Source organism: Takifugu rubripes, chromosome 19 (genome assembly GCF_901000725.2).
Source record: "Takifugu rubripes chromosome 19, fTakRub1.2, whole genome shotgun sequence".
Taxonomy (NCBI): domain Eukaryota; kingdom Metazoa; phylum Chordata; class Actinopteri; order Tetraodontiformes; family Tetraodontidae; genus Takifugu; species Takifugu rubripes.
The window spans coordinates 5021014-5040665 of NC_042303.1; the positions used below are offsets into that span (position 1 = coordinate 5021014).

At 45.6% G+C, this 19652-nt stretch overlaps 1 protein-coding gene across 1 annotated transcript; it reads right to left on the reverse strand.

Annotated features, from left to right (window-relative positions):
- Nucleotides 1–3902: 3902 nt before the first annotated feature.
- LOC115246922 (uncharacterized) lies at nucleotides 3903–8297 on the reverse strand. The gene is made up of 8 exons (XM_029826878.1): nucleotides 7759–8297; nucleotides 7464–7550; nucleotides 7022–7203; nucleotides 6634–6717; nucleotides 6411–6504; nucleotides 5707–6039; nucleotides 4463–4573; nucleotides 3903–4165 (listed from the first exon to the last, which is right to left on the reverse strand). Exons 4-8 carry the CDS (start codon nucleotides 6705–6707, stop codon nucleotides 4136–4138), a joined length of 642 nt encoding a protein of 213 aa, XP_029682738.1. The 5' UTR covers nucleotides 6708–6717; nucleotides 7022–7203; nucleotides 7464–7550; nucleotides 7759–8297; the 3' UTR covers nucleotides 3903–4135.
- Nucleotides 8298–19652: the final 11355 nt, after the last annotated feature.

Here is a 19652-nt window from a genome sequence, read left to right on the forward strand (position 1 = left end):
CTGAATTATCATATTCCTCGTGTTACTGGTCGAGGAGGGGGAGTGGCAGCAATCTATCACTCCAAGTTATTAATTAATCCTAGACCAAAACATGGCTCCAGTTCATTTGAAAGCCTGACTCTTGGCATCAACCATCTGAACTGGAAGGCAGAAAAGCCACTTCTATTTGTAGTTGTATATCGGCCCCCTGCTGGGCCACATTCAGAGTTCCTGTCTGAGTTCTCTGATTTCTTATCTGACTTGGTCCTTAGAACAGACAAAGTCATTATCATTGGAGACTTTAACATCCATGTAGACATTGTAAATGACAGCTTTAGAAATGGCTTCATTTCATTACATGAGTCAGTTGGTTTCCTCCAGCAGATAAACCAACCAACTCATAGCTTCAACCACACCCTAGATCTAGTTCTGACTTATGGTGTTGAGATAGAACATGTGTCAGTGTTCCCTCAGAAGCCACTCCTGTCAGACCATTCTTTGATCATTTTCACATTTATGATTAAGGATTCTTCTCTGCTCAGAGTACAGTCTTACTATAGCAGATGTCTTTCAGATAATGCTGTAGCTAAGTTTAAGGAAGTGATCCCTGTGCTAATCCCAGGACCACTGTGTGTTTCCCCAGGGATAAATAATTATAATCTTAGCCCTGCTGAGGTTGACTCTATTGCTGAAGGTGCAGCAACCTCACTGAGAATCATCGCTAATTCAGAAATCCAAGACCACCACGTGTCTTTTAGATCCCATCCCAACACACCTGTTGAAGGATGTTTTACCATTGATAGGCAGTTCTATCCTGGACCAGATCAATGGTTCTTTAGTGACAGGTTATGTACCCCGGTCCTACAAGGTGGCAGTGATTAAGCCGGGATCCTGATATCTTAGCAAATTATAGGCCAATATCCAACCTTCCTTTTATCTCTAAAGTTCTTGAGAAGGTGGTGGTGACTCAGTTACTGGAGCACCTGCAGAGAAACAGCCTTTTTGAGATGTTTCAGTCAGGCTGTTTCTGTGCTGTGATAAGCTCTAAAGCTTATCACAGCACAGAAACAGTACTTCTTAAAGTTACTAATGATCTTCTCATAGCTTCAGATCATGGACTGGTCTCTATGCTGGTTCTGCTGGACCTCAGTGCTGCTTTTGATACAGTTGAAAGGGACAGCACTAGACTGGTTTAGATCATATTTATCTGATAGATACCAGTTTGCTCATGTCCATGGTGTTCTCTCCTCATACAGTAGGATTAGCCATGGAGTTCCTCAAGGTTCTGTACTTGGACCAATCCTCTTCACCTTGTACATCCTTCCCATAGGGAACATTAGTCAGCAGCATGGGATAAATTTTCATTGTTATGCTGATGACACTCAGCTTTATTTATCCATGAAACCAGAGAAGACAGAGAAGTTAGTGAAGCTCCAGACCTGTCTTAAAGACATAAAGTCCTGATGTCTTCAAATTTCCTCCTCCCTAACCCAGGAAAAACTGAGGTCATGGACCTCTTAGTCCTGAACCTCTTAGTAGATTAGATCATATGATCACTCGAGATGGTATCTCATTAACATCTAGTCTCTCTGTGAGGAATCTAGGAGTAACTTTTGATCAAAATCTCTCCTTCAACTCACACATTAAATTAGTCTCTAGAAGTGCCTTTTTTTCACCTGAGGAACATCACAAAGATTAGGAAACTACTGACGCAGCATGAAGCTGAAAAGTTAATTCATGCTTTTGTTACTTCTAGGCTGGCCTATTGTAATTCTTTATTATCAGGGTGTCCAAACAACTCTTTAAGAAGCCTCCCGCTGATCCAAAATGCTGCAGCCAGAGTTCTGACAGGTATTGACAAAATAGATCACATAACTCCTGTACTAGTGTCTCTTCATTGGCTGCCCATTAAATTTAGAATAACTGTTAAAATCCTTCTTCTGACCTACAAGGTCCTCAGAGGCCTAGCTCCATCCTACCTGGAGGAACTAGTGATACCTTATCAGCCCAATAGACCGCTCCGCTCTCAGAATGCTGGTCTACTTGTGGTTCCCAGAGTTTCTAGGAGTAGAATGGGGGGCCAAGCATTTAGCTACCAGCCCCCCCTGCTATGGAACCTGCTCCCTGTCCAGGTACGGGAGGCTGACTTCATCGCTACTTTTAAGATCAGACTTAAAACCTACCTCTTTGAAAAAGCTTATTGTTACTAATTCTGTAGTTCCAGTTACTGTCATAGACAGACAAATTATCATACGTAGGGGGTCGTCTAATCATTAGGTCACATCTTAGCTATGCTGTTATTGGCCAAGGCTGCCGGGGTCCAAAAACATGATCACCTGACAGGCCTCTGTCACCCCACTGGGTCATGGTTTCCTCTCCTCTCCTCCTCATCAAGCAGACTAGTTATGCTGATTCTTGTGTAGTTTTTCTGCCCCCCTTCTCTATTCATTTACAGGTATCGCCGCTTTTGGAGCTGCATGACGACCTCCAGCCCCGCTGACCCGCTGTATAGTGTGTGTTTCTGTGCTCTGTGCTCCATGTCTGTCCTCTCATCTCCCTGTCCTTCCCTTTCCCCTCTCTCTTTACCCAGCCGGCCATCAGCAGGAGGGTCCCCCTACATGAGCCTGGTCCTGCTCAAGGTTTCTTCCTGTTAAAGGGGAGATTTTCCTTGCCACTGTTGCTTGTCTGGGGTTAGGCCCTGGGATTCTGGAAAGCACCTTGAAACAATTTTGATTGTATAAGACGCAATATAAATAAAGATTGATTTGATTTACCACAACACCTTCCATGTTTTGTCTGTCCTGGGACTCGGACTGAGAACAGAGTTCTGAGGCTGAGCTGACCCAGACTGAGCTACCACTGCCCTTTATAACTAATGTATGATATATTTTAAACAGTTTTATCCACATTGTTGTGTTACTAACCCTAACCAAAAATATTCCAACTTTTATTTTCCAGTATTACAGAAGAAATGCCAAAAAAATGAATTGTCTATATACTTGTGTACTACTTCTTTGCAAAATATTGTAGTAATAACATGTGACACTGATTTCATCTGCAGCTATTTTCTGTTACTGTTCCCCTCATTGTGTTTTTATATCAGTAAGTGGTTTTCTAAAAATAAATTAATAACATGAATGTATCTACTTTAAGTTTCCTTAAGTTATTATTTAGTGATTTTTGATTCCTTCTTATATTTCCAGTTTAAAAGGATATGAAAGTTTAATTTTATAGTTTTTCATTGTGTCTTTAGGAACCATTTTAATTTTGCACTTCAAAACAGTAAATATATTTTAATTCCTTTTTCAAACCTCAACTCGGTGAGAGCGACCAAGCGCACTGTCACAGCTGCGGACAATCATGCCCGTGAGTCACTTCGCCCCGCACACCTGTTGTGCATCTGGACAATAATGAGCCCCTTTCTTAATCCCCGGAGGCACACCTGCTCCCTGCCAGATCGTTATTCGTGTTCCGATGACTTTCCAGCGTATTCCTGTTTGCCTGCCTGCCCGATTCAGACCTTGCCTGCTCCCCGGTAAACCCTGTCTGCCTTCTGCCCGATCTCGACCTTGCCTGTCCCCGACTATTCTATTCTGCTCATTCCCTGGTGAATCCTGTCTGTTGTCTGTGTCTGACAATAAAGCGGTGTTCAGCCAAACAGTGTCAGCAGGGGGGAGGGGGAAGAAGTTGGCGGAGGTGTTAGGGGCTCTGGGAGGTGTGAAGGGGACCCATTGTTATCCAGAGGAATATTGGGACAGCTGGGGGAGGGGAGCTAGAATCAAACCTGTTGAAAAACTGGTTCAACTCATTAGCTTGGTCCACGTTCCCATCAGCTGAGCGTATTCCTTTCTTCTGGAAGCCAGTGATTGTCCTCATTCCACTCCAAACATCCCTGGTCTGGTTCCTCTCCAGTCTCTCCTCCAGCTTCTTCCTTGCTCTCCTTCAGACTGCGTTTCAGTTCCTTCTGTACACTCCTGAGCTCAGCCGGGTCCCCAGCAGTGAAGGCCCTCTTAAACATGACTTAAACAGTTCATCAACCTAACGAGCTAGTGGCTTGGCTGGGGATGAGCTGTTTGTCCACAATAATGTAGTAACTGTCAATCTTGTTCCTGGTTCGCCCAACTGCAAGGATGTACGGTTGTCTACCATCTCTTCTTCAAAGGTGCTCATCCAGGCTACAGCATAACTGAAAACAAAACGATAGAATGAATACTTCACACTGTCAAGTTTTCAACAGCTCACTTGGGTCTGTAGCTACACCACAAAAGTTGAGGTGTTAAACAAGCCATGACAAACAGTGTGTGCATGTCTCCCAAAGAAGCCCTCGCTGGTGAGGACTTGTTAAAATTGTAGCAATTGTCAAGACATTCAGTTTAGTCCTTAATTTTAAATGACTCGAAAAAGCATAGAAACATGAGTGAATACATAAAAAACACTGTCAAACTGGATATTAAAAGAACTGGATAACCAAAGTAATGCATACCTTGTGAAAGACCAACATTTTGTCCACTGCATCACCGGGGCTTATCTTCATCCACTGTGGGTGGCAGGAGATGGAGAAGGAGCAGCAGAGAAGCCATGTCACTGTCCCAGGCTATCAGGAGGAAAAAGAGGTGAAAACAGTCATTAATATGAAGTTGGAATATACAAAGTAACAATTATTTGTTGATAGGATTAAAAGTCCATCCATCCATCCTCTACCGCTTATCCGGTCGCGGTTCTTTAAAAGTCAATCATGTTAATTTGCTTACATTGTTCGTTTCTCAGCAGCTTTTAGAAGTCAGCACAGTTCAATTGACTGAGTCAGTTGTTTGGCCTCATTGATAACCTTGAGCCTGAGAGTTGTGTCCCACTTCTCAAGCATCTTGGAAGCGGTTTCAGTTCCAAACAACAAAAGGGAGTCTTGATCCAGCTGTTGATCATATAAATACCCTGTAGAGCGCATAATTTAATACGATACTAACGTCACCTGTCTACAGTATAAGCCACATTGTAACACAGGTCGCGGAAGAACTCTGACGCAGACTTCTGCCAGATTAAAGCTCAACTTTACACTGAATAAATGACGCGTCAACGAAGGCAGGTCTTCAATCACACACATAACCTGGCTTATGGTCTGCAGGTGCAAACAGTAATTAAAACAGTAATTAAATACATCAACAACCAGAACTCAATAAATAGAACACTAACATTGAAAGTTGCAAAAGATAACATTTACAACGAACAAAAACAGGGTTAACACCAACCTGAACCCACAGACACTGCCACAAAGCATGCTGGGAAATTTTCACACTGACCCTCCCCAACAGGCTACACTACCTTTGTTTTTCTTTTCAAACGGTGCCTGTGATACGGCAGTAACACCAACAGGGCTGGTTAAAAAAACATACCGGTAAAATTTCTTCCTGCATTTTCCATGATGAGTGTCTGTTTATGCTAATTTTATTCATACACAAAGCACGAAGTTACACTAAACTTGCGTCTTCCTCGACACATATAGTATTCCACCCGTCTCTTACCTTTTCCGCTCGAGCGCCCCTAGCGGCCGATAGAAAGATTACATAAATAAGCCGCACCGTAGAACAAGCCGCAGTGTTTAAAGTGTAGGAAAAAAGTAGCGGCTTATAGTCCGGAAATTACGGTACACAAAAATTAAAAAGGTCAGTTATGTACATTAATTTAAGCAACAAAAGAAAGAATTTTAAACAAACTAAATGGACAACTCACCAGCCCTTTAACATCTAAAAACCGTGGAAATGTTTTAAAGACATCTGTGGTTCTCTGTGGATTATGCACCAGGTCTTGGCGATAATGAAAGGTCATCTTCATCTTCTGAAACACACTTGCTTCATCATGAGAGTGAATAAGATATGATATGGGTTCCCTGCAGGCATCTCCATCAAGTTGCTCAGGCAAAGTAGCTGTCAATCTTTGGCGCTTTGGTCCTTGTGCTTGAGTAACTGTAGCTGCCTTAGCTGGTATTTTAACTGTATTCCTGAACATGGTCTTAAGGCACCATGCTAAATATCCAGTGCCTTTCTCTGCATCATAGAAGTGCTCCTGTTAAGATATTTAAAAATCATTACACAAGTCTTATTGATTTTAAAAAAATCTAACAGTATTAATAAAGATAATCACTTTAAAGTAGGGGTGCCATTTTTTGATTCATGTAGTTTCTACCAACCAAATTCATTACGATCGCAAGATGAATCATTTCACTCATTAGATGTCATTTTGCATCCTAATCTATATGGCAGAATTAAATTCTGGAGCATACTCATATTTTGTTAGACTTAGGTGCTGTCAATCACAATTAGAAATACATGAATGTAAAAATGTCAACAATATTGTGATCAATAACTTTAATTAAAATCTCAACACTGCCAGCAAAAGGGGTATATTTTCTGGAAGTAATTATTTATTAAACTTACATATCCCTTTGGAGAAAAAGGATCCCTTAGTGAAGGAAAGAGTGTTATAATTCCCAGGGCATACTTCTCCTTGTGTTTATGGGACGGCATCCTCCTTTAGAAATAACATTTCAATTCAGTTTATACTGACTCAAACTCAATAGACAGACGTTATGTATTACACTGCTTATATAAATAGGTCAAGGCCATACTAAAACATACAATTAAAAAATGTCCCACTTGCTTTGTTAATTCAATGCAACCTGACGTCGTACTCTTCAATGATATCCTCACCCCCAGGTTTGCAAAACAAGGCATTCTCTACCATCTATTCATAGAAGAGAAAATACATTTCACAGTGCACAAGTCAGTCTTTCAGGATAAAATAATTTTAACATTATACCATAACATTAAAAGTTAAAGTTAAAGTCATGGATGGTTCAGAATGGTTTCTTACACAAACTGGATCAGCAATTTAAGCCCCCCCCCCAAAAATTCCAACAAATTGTTACAACAGAGTGTTGTTTCTTATCTGTCTAAGATCACTAATTACAGAGCTATTAGCCAAACCTGATCACTCTAAATGTCAGTGATGGTCAACAATGTGAAGTACACCTGCTGCCCTCATGTACCTCTTTTGCAGCCTCTGACTCGGAAACCTCCATGGTAGGCCTGTGTATATCCTCAGAGCTGAATGTACATCTGCCTATGGGAATCCCATGTTCTGTTCGACTGGAGTGGTCATTGTCACTTGAAGAAAGTGATGTGTTGGTATCCGTGAGAGAGGATGTTGAATGATCTAAAGGAGAGAAGTCTAAAAAAAAACAAAATGCAACTTTAGCATGCGTGAAATGTAGCGTTTGACGGTTGTCCAGACACTGGTTAAAAATCACACCTGCTTTCGCATTTTTAAGATGTTGTTACAATCGCAATTAGATCTTTCAAACACAATTTAGGATAATCTACTTTGTCAGTAGAGTAGAGTATTTAAGGCAGAGACATGACATCTCAACTGATTTGTGGAGCAGAAAAATCCTGAACATTTATTACAACAGATTTTGTGATGAGACCTACCTTCCTCTGCAATGTCTTCTTGTGTTTTTGGACCTGGACCACCATCGATCTGTATCTCAAGAATGACGTCTTCTTCTAGTGTCATTGCTGGGTAGTTAATAGATTCCATGTGGTCAGAATCAGATTTAGATTCCCAAAACTGAAAAACTACACACTTTTTCAAATATAACATGGAGTAAAGAATACAGTTATGGGCCTTTTCCATGAGCCCCGCTCGAGTCGACTTTTCACTGATGGTAACTTAACCAATATCTAAAATTTTAACGATTTATGAACTATAGAGAAATGTACCTACCTCTGTCTGGAATTCTGTCACGTACAGTCAGACATAGATCTGGACTGGCCTCTATCAGTTCAGAAAAAATGTTTTCAACTACTGTGTTGGTTTCATCAAAAACTTCAATTTCAGTAGCATCAGGAAGACCAAACTTCCTGATGCTATTTGACTGCAGGAATATATTTATGAAATTAAAGTGATAAAAATACATGATGATTAAACTGCACTTTAAGGATGACTGATTAAACTTCCCTCTTTAACATCACTGAAGCCTCATAATGTTTTCATTTATGCACCAACTTTGAATATTGATATCCAAATTTAAAAATCAAACAGCCATTCTAAATACATAAATTCTTGTGTATTGGTTGTGAGGGAAACAATGAAATGGCAACTCACCTTGAGCTATGAAATCTAAAAAGGTGAACCCTGAGATTAATCGGATGTACTTTTTGGTATTCTGGTACTTCACCTTGAGCAACATTGTCACGTTTTGTCTGTGTAAATTCTCAGTCATCCAGGTCATTGTATCCAAGGTAGTTTTCTCTGTCAACTGGACTGGGTTTCTTCTCTTGAAGACGTTTCGCCTTCTATCCAGAAGGCTTCTTCAGTTCTGAAATCGCTTGGGAGAGAGCTTGAAAATATATAGCCCCTGTGGACCATTTGCATGCTAATGATCCGGGTGGTCACCTGAGAGTCGTTAGCAGGGTCGTTGGTCGGGTCGTTCACCTAGTTTCTGTTGAGGTGTCTCCCCTTTGTCTGCTGGGTCACATGGTGATGAGTCACTGGGTCTCCTGGAATGGTGTGAATGTTTGTTTTGCTGTTGGAAGGAGTGGAGGACTGCATTGTATGTGGGTGATAGGAAGTGCCTCAGGCCACCACCTCTGTTCAAGGATGGTTTCTCCAATTTAACATGGATAGCTTCCTTAACCCCCCTTTCAAACCAGCGGTCTTCTCTGGCCAGTATCCTTACTTGGCTGTCCTCGAAGGAGTGCCCACTCTCCTTTAAGTGTAAGTGGACTGCTGAATCCTGACCCGAAGAGGTGGCACGTCTGTGTTGTGCCATTCTTCTGTGGAGAGGTTGTTTGGTTTCCCCAATGTACAGTTCCTTGCATTCCTCCTGGCACTGTACAGCATAGACAACATTACTTTGTTTGGGTCTTGGTGTCTTGTCCTTTGGGTTTACTAACCTCTGTCTGAGAGTGTTGCTGGGTTTGAAATGAACCGGTATGTCGTGTTTCTGGAGGATCCTCCTAAACTTCTCCGAGACTCCAGACAGGTAGGGGATGGAAACGCTGCGACGTTTGTTTCTCTCCTCCTCTCCTTCGCTGAGGTCTCGCTTTCTTGAGGTCCTGGTGAAGGCCCAGTCTGGGTAGCCACATGTTTTGAGAGCTGTCTTAATGTGGTCCTGTTCCTTCTTTCTGCCTTGGGATGTGGTGGGTATTTCTCTGGCCCGGTGTTGGAGGGTTCTGATCACTCCCAACTTGTGTTCCAGTGGATGGTGAGAGTCAAACTGGAGGTACTGGTCAGTATGTGTAGGTTTTCTGTAGACTTCGATGGTGAGATTTCTGTCCTCAGTGATCTTGACCGCGCAGTCCAGAAAGGCCAGACTGTTTCCTTTTACATCTTCCCGGGTGAATTTTACATGTTCGTCTGTTTCGTTGAGGTGATCGGAGAAAGCTTCCAATTCTTGTGTTTGAATTTTGACCCAGGTGTCATCAACATACCTGAACCAGTGGCTTGGCGCAGTTCCTGTGAAGGATGTCAGGGCCTGGGATTCCACCTTCTCCATGTATAGGTTGGCAACTATAGGGGATACTGGTGAGCCCATGGCACAGCCATGTTTCTGCCTGTAGAAGCCTTCTCTGTACTGGAAATAAGTGGTGTTCAAGAGGTACCGACTGTCGAACTCATCACAGCCACTGAGACTGCCATCAGAAACAACAAACTCCCGGAAGCAGAAGCAGAACAGATCAGACTCAAGGTAACAGCCGCTCTTGCGAGTGCAAAACCTCCCACCTCCAATATCACGAATGAGGAAAGAAGGGCCATTGCATCCTTAGCCAAGGACAAGAACATCACCATCTTACCAGCTGACAAAGGTAGGTGCACGGTCGTACTTAATACCACTGACTATGACACCAAGATACTCAGTCTCCTGACAGATACCGCCACATATGAGAAACTCAAGCGGGACCCCACCAGCTCATACAAGAAGAAGGTGGTAGACTTACTACAGAAGCTGGAAAAGGATAAAGCCATTGACAGACCACAATACTACCGTCTATATCCAGGAGAAACCATCCCTTGCATTTATGGATTGCCCAAGATCCACAAACCAGGGACCCCTCTCAGACCCATAGTAAGCAGTATCAATTCTGTAACCTACAACATTTCCAAATACTTGGCCTCCATCTTGTCTCCCATGGTTGGCAAGACCCCACACCACATCAAAAACTCCCAAGACTTTGCTCAAAAAGTCGTTGGACTCACACTACTTCCAGAAGAGACTATGGTATCTTATGATGTCACGTCACTCTTCACGTGCATCCCCACCGCCAGCGCCATAGACACCATCCACAAGCACCTTCTATTGGACAAGAACCTTACAGAAAGAACCACCTTAACACCGGCCCAAATCTGCACCATGCTGGACCTGTGTTTGAACACCACTTATTTCCAGTACAGAGAAGGCTTCTACAGGCAGAAACATGGCTGTGCCATGGGCTCACCAGTATCCCCTATAGTTGCCAACCTATACATGGAGAAGGTGGAATCCCAGGCCCTGACATCCTTCACAGGAACTGCGCCAAGCCACTGGTTCAGGTATGTTGATGACACCTGGGTCAAAATTCAAACACAAGAATTGGAAGCTTTCTCCGATCACCTCAACGAAACAGACAAACATGTAAAATTCACCCGGGAAGATGTAAAAGGAAACAGTCTGGCCTTTCTGGACTGCGCGGTCAAGATCACTGAGGACAGAAATCTCACCATCGAAGTCTACAGAAAACCTACACATACTGACCAGTACCTCCAGTTTGACTCTCACCATCCACTGGAACACAAGTTGGGAGTGATCAGAACCCTCCAACACCGGGCCAGAGAAATACCCACCACATCCCAAGGCAGAAAGAAGGAACAGGACCACATTAAGACAGCTCTCAAAACATGTGGCTACCCAGACTGGGCCTTCACCAGGACCTCAAGAAAGCGAGACCTCAGCGAAGGAGAGGAGGAGAGAAACAAACGTCGCAGCGTTTCCATCCCCTACCTGTCTGGAGTCTCGGAGAAGTTTAGGAGGATCCTCCAGAAACACGACATACCGGTTCATTTCAAACCCAGCAACACTCTCAGACAGAGGTTAGTAAACCCAAAGGACAAGACACCAAGACCCAAACAAAGTAATGTTGTCTATGCTGTACAGTGCCAGGAGGAATGCAAGGAACTGTACATTGGGGAAACCAAACAACCTCTCCACAGAAGAATGGCACAACACAGACGTGCCACCTCTTCGGGTCAGGATTCAGCAGTCCACTTACACTTAAAGGAGAGTGGGCACTCCTTCGAGGACAGCCAAGTAAGGATACTGGCCAGAGAAGACCGCTGGTTTGAAAGGGGGGTTAAGGAAGCTATCCATGTTAAATTGGAGAAACCATCCTTGAACAGAGGTGGTGGCCTGAGGCACTTCCTATCACCCACATACAATGCAGTCCTCCACTCCTTCCAACAGCAAAACAAACATTCACACATTCCAGGAGACCCAGTGACTCATCACCATGTGACCCAGCAGACAAAGGGGAGACACCTCAACAGAAACTAGGTGAACGACCCGACCAACGACCCTGCTAACGACTCTCAGGTGACCACCCGGATCATTAGCATGCAAATGGTCCACAGGGGCTATATATTTTCAAGCTCTCTCCCAAGCGATTTCAGAACTGAAGAAGCCTTCTGGATAGAAGGCGAAACGTCTTCAAGAGAAGAAACCCAGTCCAGTTGACAGAGAAAACTACCTTGGATTGTCACGTTTTTAAACTGCACCTTGTAGAGTAAGAAGGGAATGTGCACAATGGCACAAATGTCCCTGGAGGAAAGTCAAACAACGAACAGCAAGCACAACAGAGTCTTTAATGAAGTGTTAATGTATAGAAGAGAGTCGGCTGTGAGATGTCGGCTGCATAATTTCTGCATATTGCTAGTGATATTACGTTCACAAACTGATTCCTTTTTGTAAAAAAAAAAACCTCGCCAAGAGAGTTTAGAAAGTCTCCAAATTGGCAACACTGTGCGTAACCTCTGACGTTTACTTTTGTGTAGAAAAGTAATGTGCCACCTGCAAATGATACTGTTGCTAATCTGTCATAATCACTTGAGGAGGATTCTTAAAAAAAATCGGAACTCTGTCCTACAGACAATATGTAATTGTGCGAATGAGTATAAAAGGGTGATGTACGTGCCTGATTTAACGGAAAGACTACAATATCACGAATATCATGGCGGTGGCGACGTCCACCACTTTAATTAGTGCCATTTTAAATTTGACAAAGCACTCACCGTGATTTCACAAAAAAACGTTAGTTAATCCACCATTGGTCACTTTAGTATGTATAAACAGAATTACTTTATTTTAGCAGTTTATATTTGGCCGGATAAGTAAGTTGCCACTCTGTTTTAAGCAACCATTTGTTGCTAGCAAACGTAACATAATTAACAGCTTGTCAGCATCCAGCATCGATTACAATTCAGTATGTTAATATGATTTCATACAGCTATTGCCACCCCGTATAAGCAAATATATTTAGTTCTTACCTTGTTTAAGCCATAATCTCAAAACAGGTTCTTTGCCGTCTTCTCCCTCTTCCAACCAACGCGAGTGGAAAATGGCGCGCAGATGTAAACCGGAAGTTGTGATCAACTCCGGCAAGAGCGAATGTAACTCAGTCACAGGTGTTAACATTCGACTCGCATGATTGACAATGCTCCCAGAGCTTTTTGACTACTAAAAGTGTTAAAACAACACCAAAAACAACACCCACTAACCTAAAAATATTAACAACGAAAAAACAACACTACCGATTTTGCTGTGTGGAATGTTTATATGTAAAATTAGATGTTGCAAAGTTTGAGATAAACATCTTGGAATAAAGACAATATGACAAAGTCTTTATTTTTAAATAAAAGTAGCACTTTCCACTAAAAATAACCCTTTTTTATAAATCAAAAGTTATACAGATACTTCCTTTGATCTCACTGAATGTACCTCTGACTGGAGGTCAGCTGGGCCTTCTTAAATCTCTTCCCACTTACCGTATTTTCATGACTATAAGGCGCACCTAAAACACTGAGATTTTCTCAAAAATTGACGGTGTGCCTTATAATATGGTGCACCTTGTGTGTGGACTGAGTTCCAAAATCTGCTGTGTGCCTTTGGTAGGTTCACTACAGTAAACGCTCCGCCCATCGATTAGCGGCTCACCTACGCGTAAGGATCCCCTAAAATGGCGCCTGTCAAGCGATACGCGTATGAGGCTTACTTTAAACTACAGGCCATAGAATATGTGGCTGAAAATGGCAATCGAGCAGCTGCAAGACATTTTAATGTAAATGAGTCCATGGTCAGAAAGTGGAGAAAACAAGAAAGTGAACAAAAGTGAGGCGGACGACGCTGAGTTTCCACAGGAACAAAGCAAGGTGGCCTGAGCTGGAAGTCTAAGTGGAACAGTTGGTTGTGGAACAGCGAACAACTGGAAGGGGCATCTCTACTGTCACCAAAGGCCAAAGCGATTGGTGAAGAAATGGATATTGAGCACTTCCAAGGAGGTCTGTCTTGGTGTTTTCGCTTTATGAGGAGGCGGCATCTTCCAGAATCTGCCCGCGGATTACCAGGAGAGGGTGGCCATCTTCTGCACCGACTGCCACGACAAGATAACCGCGCCCAGCCATGTCTATGAGGCAGCGGCAGGCGAGTTATGCCACCATATGTGGATGGATTGTAGATGTATGGGCTATGATACCGTCTTCATGTATTGTAAGAGCTTTCACAAAAGTCGGCATCAACGCTGAAGCATAACCGGTCGGTGAGTCTGATTCAGATGATGAAGAAGAGGAATTCGGGATGTCCGACATTGAAATAGCGCAGCTGTTTAATTCAGATACAGAAGATGAAAACTTTGGTTTTGTGGCGGAAGAATGAATATTTTGTTCAGTAAATGTGTCGAAACTCACTGTTTTACTTCCGTTGTCATTTTTAACTATATGTTTTAGCATGCGCCTAATAATACGGTGCGCCTTATGTATGTTTTAAATACAGATATAGCACCCATAACTGAGACTGCGCCTTCTGATACCGTGCGCCTTATGGTCGTGAAAATACGGTAGTTTGGTCTACCAGATTGTGATAATTGACAGATTCTGCTGTTGAATAACAGGTGTATTAATACTGCCCTCTGAATGCGAGTCAGAATCTCCTATTCATTTTTTTTTAAGAAAAAGGATAATACAGTTCTAATGATGGAACTCGTTCTTGCTGTTTCTTGTTGTGCTTGAGTATGAGTTAGATTTATAAGCCATGTCCAATTGCAAGGACTGATGTTGTACTGATTTGGTTTTTGGGCACAAAGCCACAAGCCTTGATTAAGTAGCTCTAAAGCAATGTACAGCTGATCCTGATGAACATGTTATAATTTATTATAAATATAGTCATAAACCTTTTAGTTCAAATAAAGTTGGGGGAATCACTACAGAACTGTGAATATGGAGTCCATATTTAGTGGGATCTTGATTAAAAGATGACATATCTGAAATGACTTCTCAATTGTGATGCACTTTTTGCTTTGAGAAAAAAGAGAAGAAAATACGAAAACACTTTAAAAATGAGCATTTATCCTCTGAGACTATCCATCCAATACCAGAAAATTTGAAACTTTGGGACAGATTGGTGGACAGCTTGTCTGATGGGCCCAATAGGCTGGACAAGAGGCAAGGCTGAGAGACTGAATTAACTAATAAGAGGATCTTTGCCTTCTTTTCCAGATTGTCCATCCATCCATCCATTCTCTACCGCTTATCCGGGGTCGGGTCGCGGGGGCAGCAGCCTAAGGAGAGAAGCCCAGACTTCCCTCTCCCCAGCTACCTCCTCCAGCTCATCTGGAGGGATCCCCAGGCGTTCCCAGGCCAGTCGAGAGACATAGTCTCTCCAACGTGTCCTGGGTCTCCCCGGGGGTCTCCTACCGGAGGGACATGCCCTGAACACCTCACCAGGGAGGCGTCCAGGGGGCATCCTGACTAGATGCCCAAGCCACCCCATCTGGCTCCTCTCAACGCGGAGGAGCAGCGACTCTACTCCGAGCTCCTCCCGGATGGCAGAGCTTCTCACCCTATCTCTAAGGGAGAGCCCAGCCACCCTACGGAGGAAGCTCATTTCAGCCGCTTGTACCCGTGATCTTGTTCTTTCGGTCATTACCCAAAGCTCATGACCATAGGTGAGGGTAGGAACGAAGATCGACCGGTAAATCAAGAGCTTCGCCTTTCGGCTCAGCTCTCTCTTCACCACAACGGACCGGTGCAGAGTCCGCATTACTGCGGACGCCGCACCGATCCGCCTGTCGATCTCCCGCTCCATTCTTCCCTCACTCGTGAACAAGACCCCGAGGTACTTAAACTCCTCCACTTGGGGCAGGATCTCCTCCTTTACCCGGAGAAGGCACTCCACCTTTTTCCGGTCGAGAACCATGGCCTCGGATTTGGAGGTGCTGATTCTCATCCCAGCCGCTTCACATGCGGCGGCGAACCGATCCAGTGATAGTTGGAGGTCACGGGCCGATGACGCCAACAGGACCACATCATCCGCAAAAAGCAGAGACCCGATCCTGAGGTCACCAAACCGGATCCCCTCAACACCATGACTGCACCTAGAAATTCTGTCCATAAAAATTATGAACAGAATCGGTGACAAAGGGCAGCCCTGGCGGAGGCCAACCCTCACCGGAAACAAGTTCAACTTACTGCCAGCAATTCGGACCAAACTCTGGCACCGATCGTACAGGGAGCGGACAGCCCGTATCAGCGGGCCCGACACCCCATACTCTCGGAGGACCCCCCACAGGACCCCCCGAGGGACACGGTCGAATGCCTTCTCCAAGTCCACAAAACACATGTGGACTGGTTGGGCAAACTCCCATGCACCCTCGAAGACCCTGCTGAGGGTGTAGAGCTGGTCCACTGTTCCACGCCCAGGACGAAAACCACATTGCTCCTCCTGAATCCGAGGTTCGACTATCCGGCGGACCCTCCTCTCCAGTACCCCTGAATAGACCTTACCAGGGAGGCTGAGGAGTGTGATCCCCCTATAGTTGGAACACACCCTCCGGTCCCCCTTCTTAAAAAGAGGGACTACCACCCCGGTCTGCCAATCCAGCGGCACTGCCCCCGATGTCCACGCGATGTTGCAGAGTCGAGTCAACCACGACAGCCCTACAACATCCAGAGCCTTAAGGGACTCTGGGCGGATCTCATCCACCCCCGGGGCCTTGCCACCGAGGAGTTTTTTGACTACCTCGGCAACCCTGGGCTGCCACCTTATCGTGGTGGAGGGGTTTGCGTGTCCCAATGATCCCAGGAGCTCCGTTGTCTGGGGCTATATGCCCCTGGTAGGGCCACCCATGGCAAACAGGTCCTAGGTGAGGGATCAGACGAAGCGTAGCCCAGACCCCCTGATGATGAATAACAACATTGGTACCAAGTTTCCCTTGCCTGGATGCGGGTCACCGGGGCCCCCGCCTGGAGCCACGCCTGGGGGTGGGGCACGTTGGCGAGCGCCTGGTGGCCGGACCTCTGCCCATGGAGTCCGGCCGGGCGCAGCCCGAAGAGGCAACATGGGACCCCCTTCCCGTGGGCTCACCACCTGCAGGAGGGGCCAAGGGGGTCGGGTGCATTGTGTTTTGGGTAGCAGCCGGAGGCAGGGACCTTGGCGGTCTGATTCCCGGCTGCACAAACTGGCTCTAGGGACATGGAATGTCACCTCTGGTGGGAAAGGAGCCTGAGTTGGTGTGCAAGGTTGAGAAGTTCCGACTAGATATAGTTGGCCTCACCTCGACGCACGGCAAAGGCTCTGGAACCAGTCTTCTTGAGAGGGGTTGGACTCTCTACCACTCTGGAGTTGCCGATGGTGAGAGGCGACGAGCAGGGGTGGCAATTCTGGTTGCTCCCCAGCTCAGTGCCTGTGTATTGGAGTTTACCCCGGTGGATGAGAGGGTAGCCTCCCTTCGCCTTCGGGTGGGGGGACGGATCCTGACTGTTGTTTGTGCCTATGGTCCAAACAGCAGTTCAGCGTATCCACCCTTTTTGGAGTCCTTAGAGGGAGTGCTGGAGAGTGCCCCTTCTGGGGGCTCCCTCGTCCTCCTGGGTGACTTCAATGCTCACGTTGGCAATGACAGTGTGACCTGGAAGAACGGCCCCCCTGATCTGAACCCGAGTGGTGTTTTGTTATTGGACTTCTGTGCTCGTCTCAGATTGTCCATAACGAACACCTTGTTCAGACATAAAGGCGTCCACATGTGCACTTGGCACCAGGACGCCTTAGGCCGCAGATCGATGATCGACTTTGTGGTTGTGTCATCGGATTTGCGGCCGCATGTTCTGGACACTTGGGTGAAGAGAGGGGCGGAGCTGTCAACTGATCACCACCTGGTGGTGAGTTGGCTCCGATGGTGGGGAAGGATGCCGGACAGACCTGGCAGGCCCAAACGTGTTGTGAGGGTCTGCTGGGAACGCCTGGCAGAGTCCCCTGTCAGAAGGAGCTTCAACTCACGCCTCCGGGAGAGCTTTGACCATGTCCCGGGGGAGGCGGGGGACATTGAGTGGACCATGTTCCGTGCCTCCATTGTTGAGGCAGCTGACCGGTGCTGTGGCCGCAAGGTGGTTGGTGCCTGTCGTGGCGGCAATGCCCGAACCCGCTGGTGGACACCAGCGGTGAGGGATGCCGTCAAGCTGAAGAAGGAGTCGTATCGGGCCTTACTGGCCTGTGGGACTCCTGAGGCAGCCGATGGGTACTGGCGTGCCAAGCGGAGTGCAGCTACGGCAGTTGCCGAGGCAAAGACTCGGGCATGGGAAGAGTTCGGTGAGGCCATGGAGAACGACTTTCGGACGGCCTCGAAAAGGTTCTGGACCACCATCCGGTGTCTGAGGAGGGGGAAGCAGTGCACTGTCAACACTGTGTATAGTGGTGATGGTGTGCTGCTGACCTCAACTCGGGATGTTGTGGATCGGTGGAAGGAATACTTCGAGGACCTCCTCAATCCCACCAACACGCCTTCCAGTGAGGAAGTAGGGCCTGGGGACCTGGAGATGGGCTCTCGTATCTCCGGGGCTGAAGTTTTCCAGATTGTATTCATCTTAATTTTTTTTTATTCACCAGCACAGAGATGTATCCTTTACTTCTGCCAAACATTCACTGCCACATGCAGAAGAAAAAACCTGTGTCCAAGTTTTGCCTACATTTACAAGGTAAGTTTGCTAAAATTTCATAATAAACTTGTTTACAGGTTTGGTTGATAATAAACTCAATGACTTCAAAGATATGTATAATCTCCAGAAGAGTACTGTGGCACCACATGACTGGGTTCACATTTACATTTGTGTTGTGTCTGGTTTTCCTCTCATGTGGCAGCCCTGTCCGTGTCCTCCAGATGTTCTGGAAGCCACTGCATTATAGCAGAGGAACAATCCCCAGAATTATTACTTATGCTGTCCATGTGTGGCGGGGCCCAGACGGGGCTCGGTATATCTCTTATCCTGCCGACAACGCCAGAATGTGGCGGGGCCCAGACGGGGCTCGGTATATCTCTTTTCCAAGTCGACAACGCCACCCCAGGAATTCCACCTGGAGAATTATCAAGGCCGCACAAGTGTTTCTAATGAGGATAAGAGACTGGTCCAATGTGCAAAATTAATACCTTTATTTCCGGATATCCGCTAACAACAATTGCTAAAATACTCTCACACACCCATTCACACACACTCAACGTGCAGATATTAAATTCATATTCAAGATTTTACAATTATCTTTAAAACACCTGCACCCCACAGGGTAGGATCGGCACCACTTAGAAAATAACAGAAAACGTACACAATAATAGAACCCAAATAAACATACAAAAATAACCCACACAGCACACAAATAACACAATTAATCAAATCCAAATAACATGCAAAAATAACCCACACGAGCAAAAAGCACACTTAGTCAAACCCAAATAAACATGCAAAATAACCCCCGCAACAAAACATTAAACCAAAAATAAAGGCAATCCTAGTCCTCCTAGAGGCGCAGTTCACTCACACACTCGCACTTTAGATGATACCTCGCAGAGGTAGACAGGAGTGACAGCCGGGAGCATACGCGATAAACGCGATGCGGAGGGCAAAACAGCAGCCGGCCAATGGCAACGGGAGGAAAGCGCACTAGAGCCGGCACCTGTAACAATTTCTGTTGAGAGAAAGCAATTTTAGGTTGCTGACAATTCCCCATATGGTGAGGCTAAAAGCAGCCGCTACGTACCGTCAGGTAAGGGAAAGAAATCTCTAAAATGGAGACGCACACCGAGCCACCACAGCGTTCCCCCTAGCAGGGCCAAACAGCCGACGAACCAAAGACACCCACGGCTCCCCAGCTCTGATGACAGCAGACCCAGGCGCGCATGGGATAGCACAGCAATCAAATGAGGAGGACCAAGTAAACTGTGGCGTGGCACCCAAAAGCTCGACAACAAGAGCAGCCAGTGCAGCACAGTCTCCTTTTAAGGGGAACGCCACAGCTGCAACTGCCCGAACAATTAAGGTGATCGGCAGCGCATGAACTCCATGCTGCCACACATGGAAGGCAACAACTTTGTAACTGTGAGTCATATCGT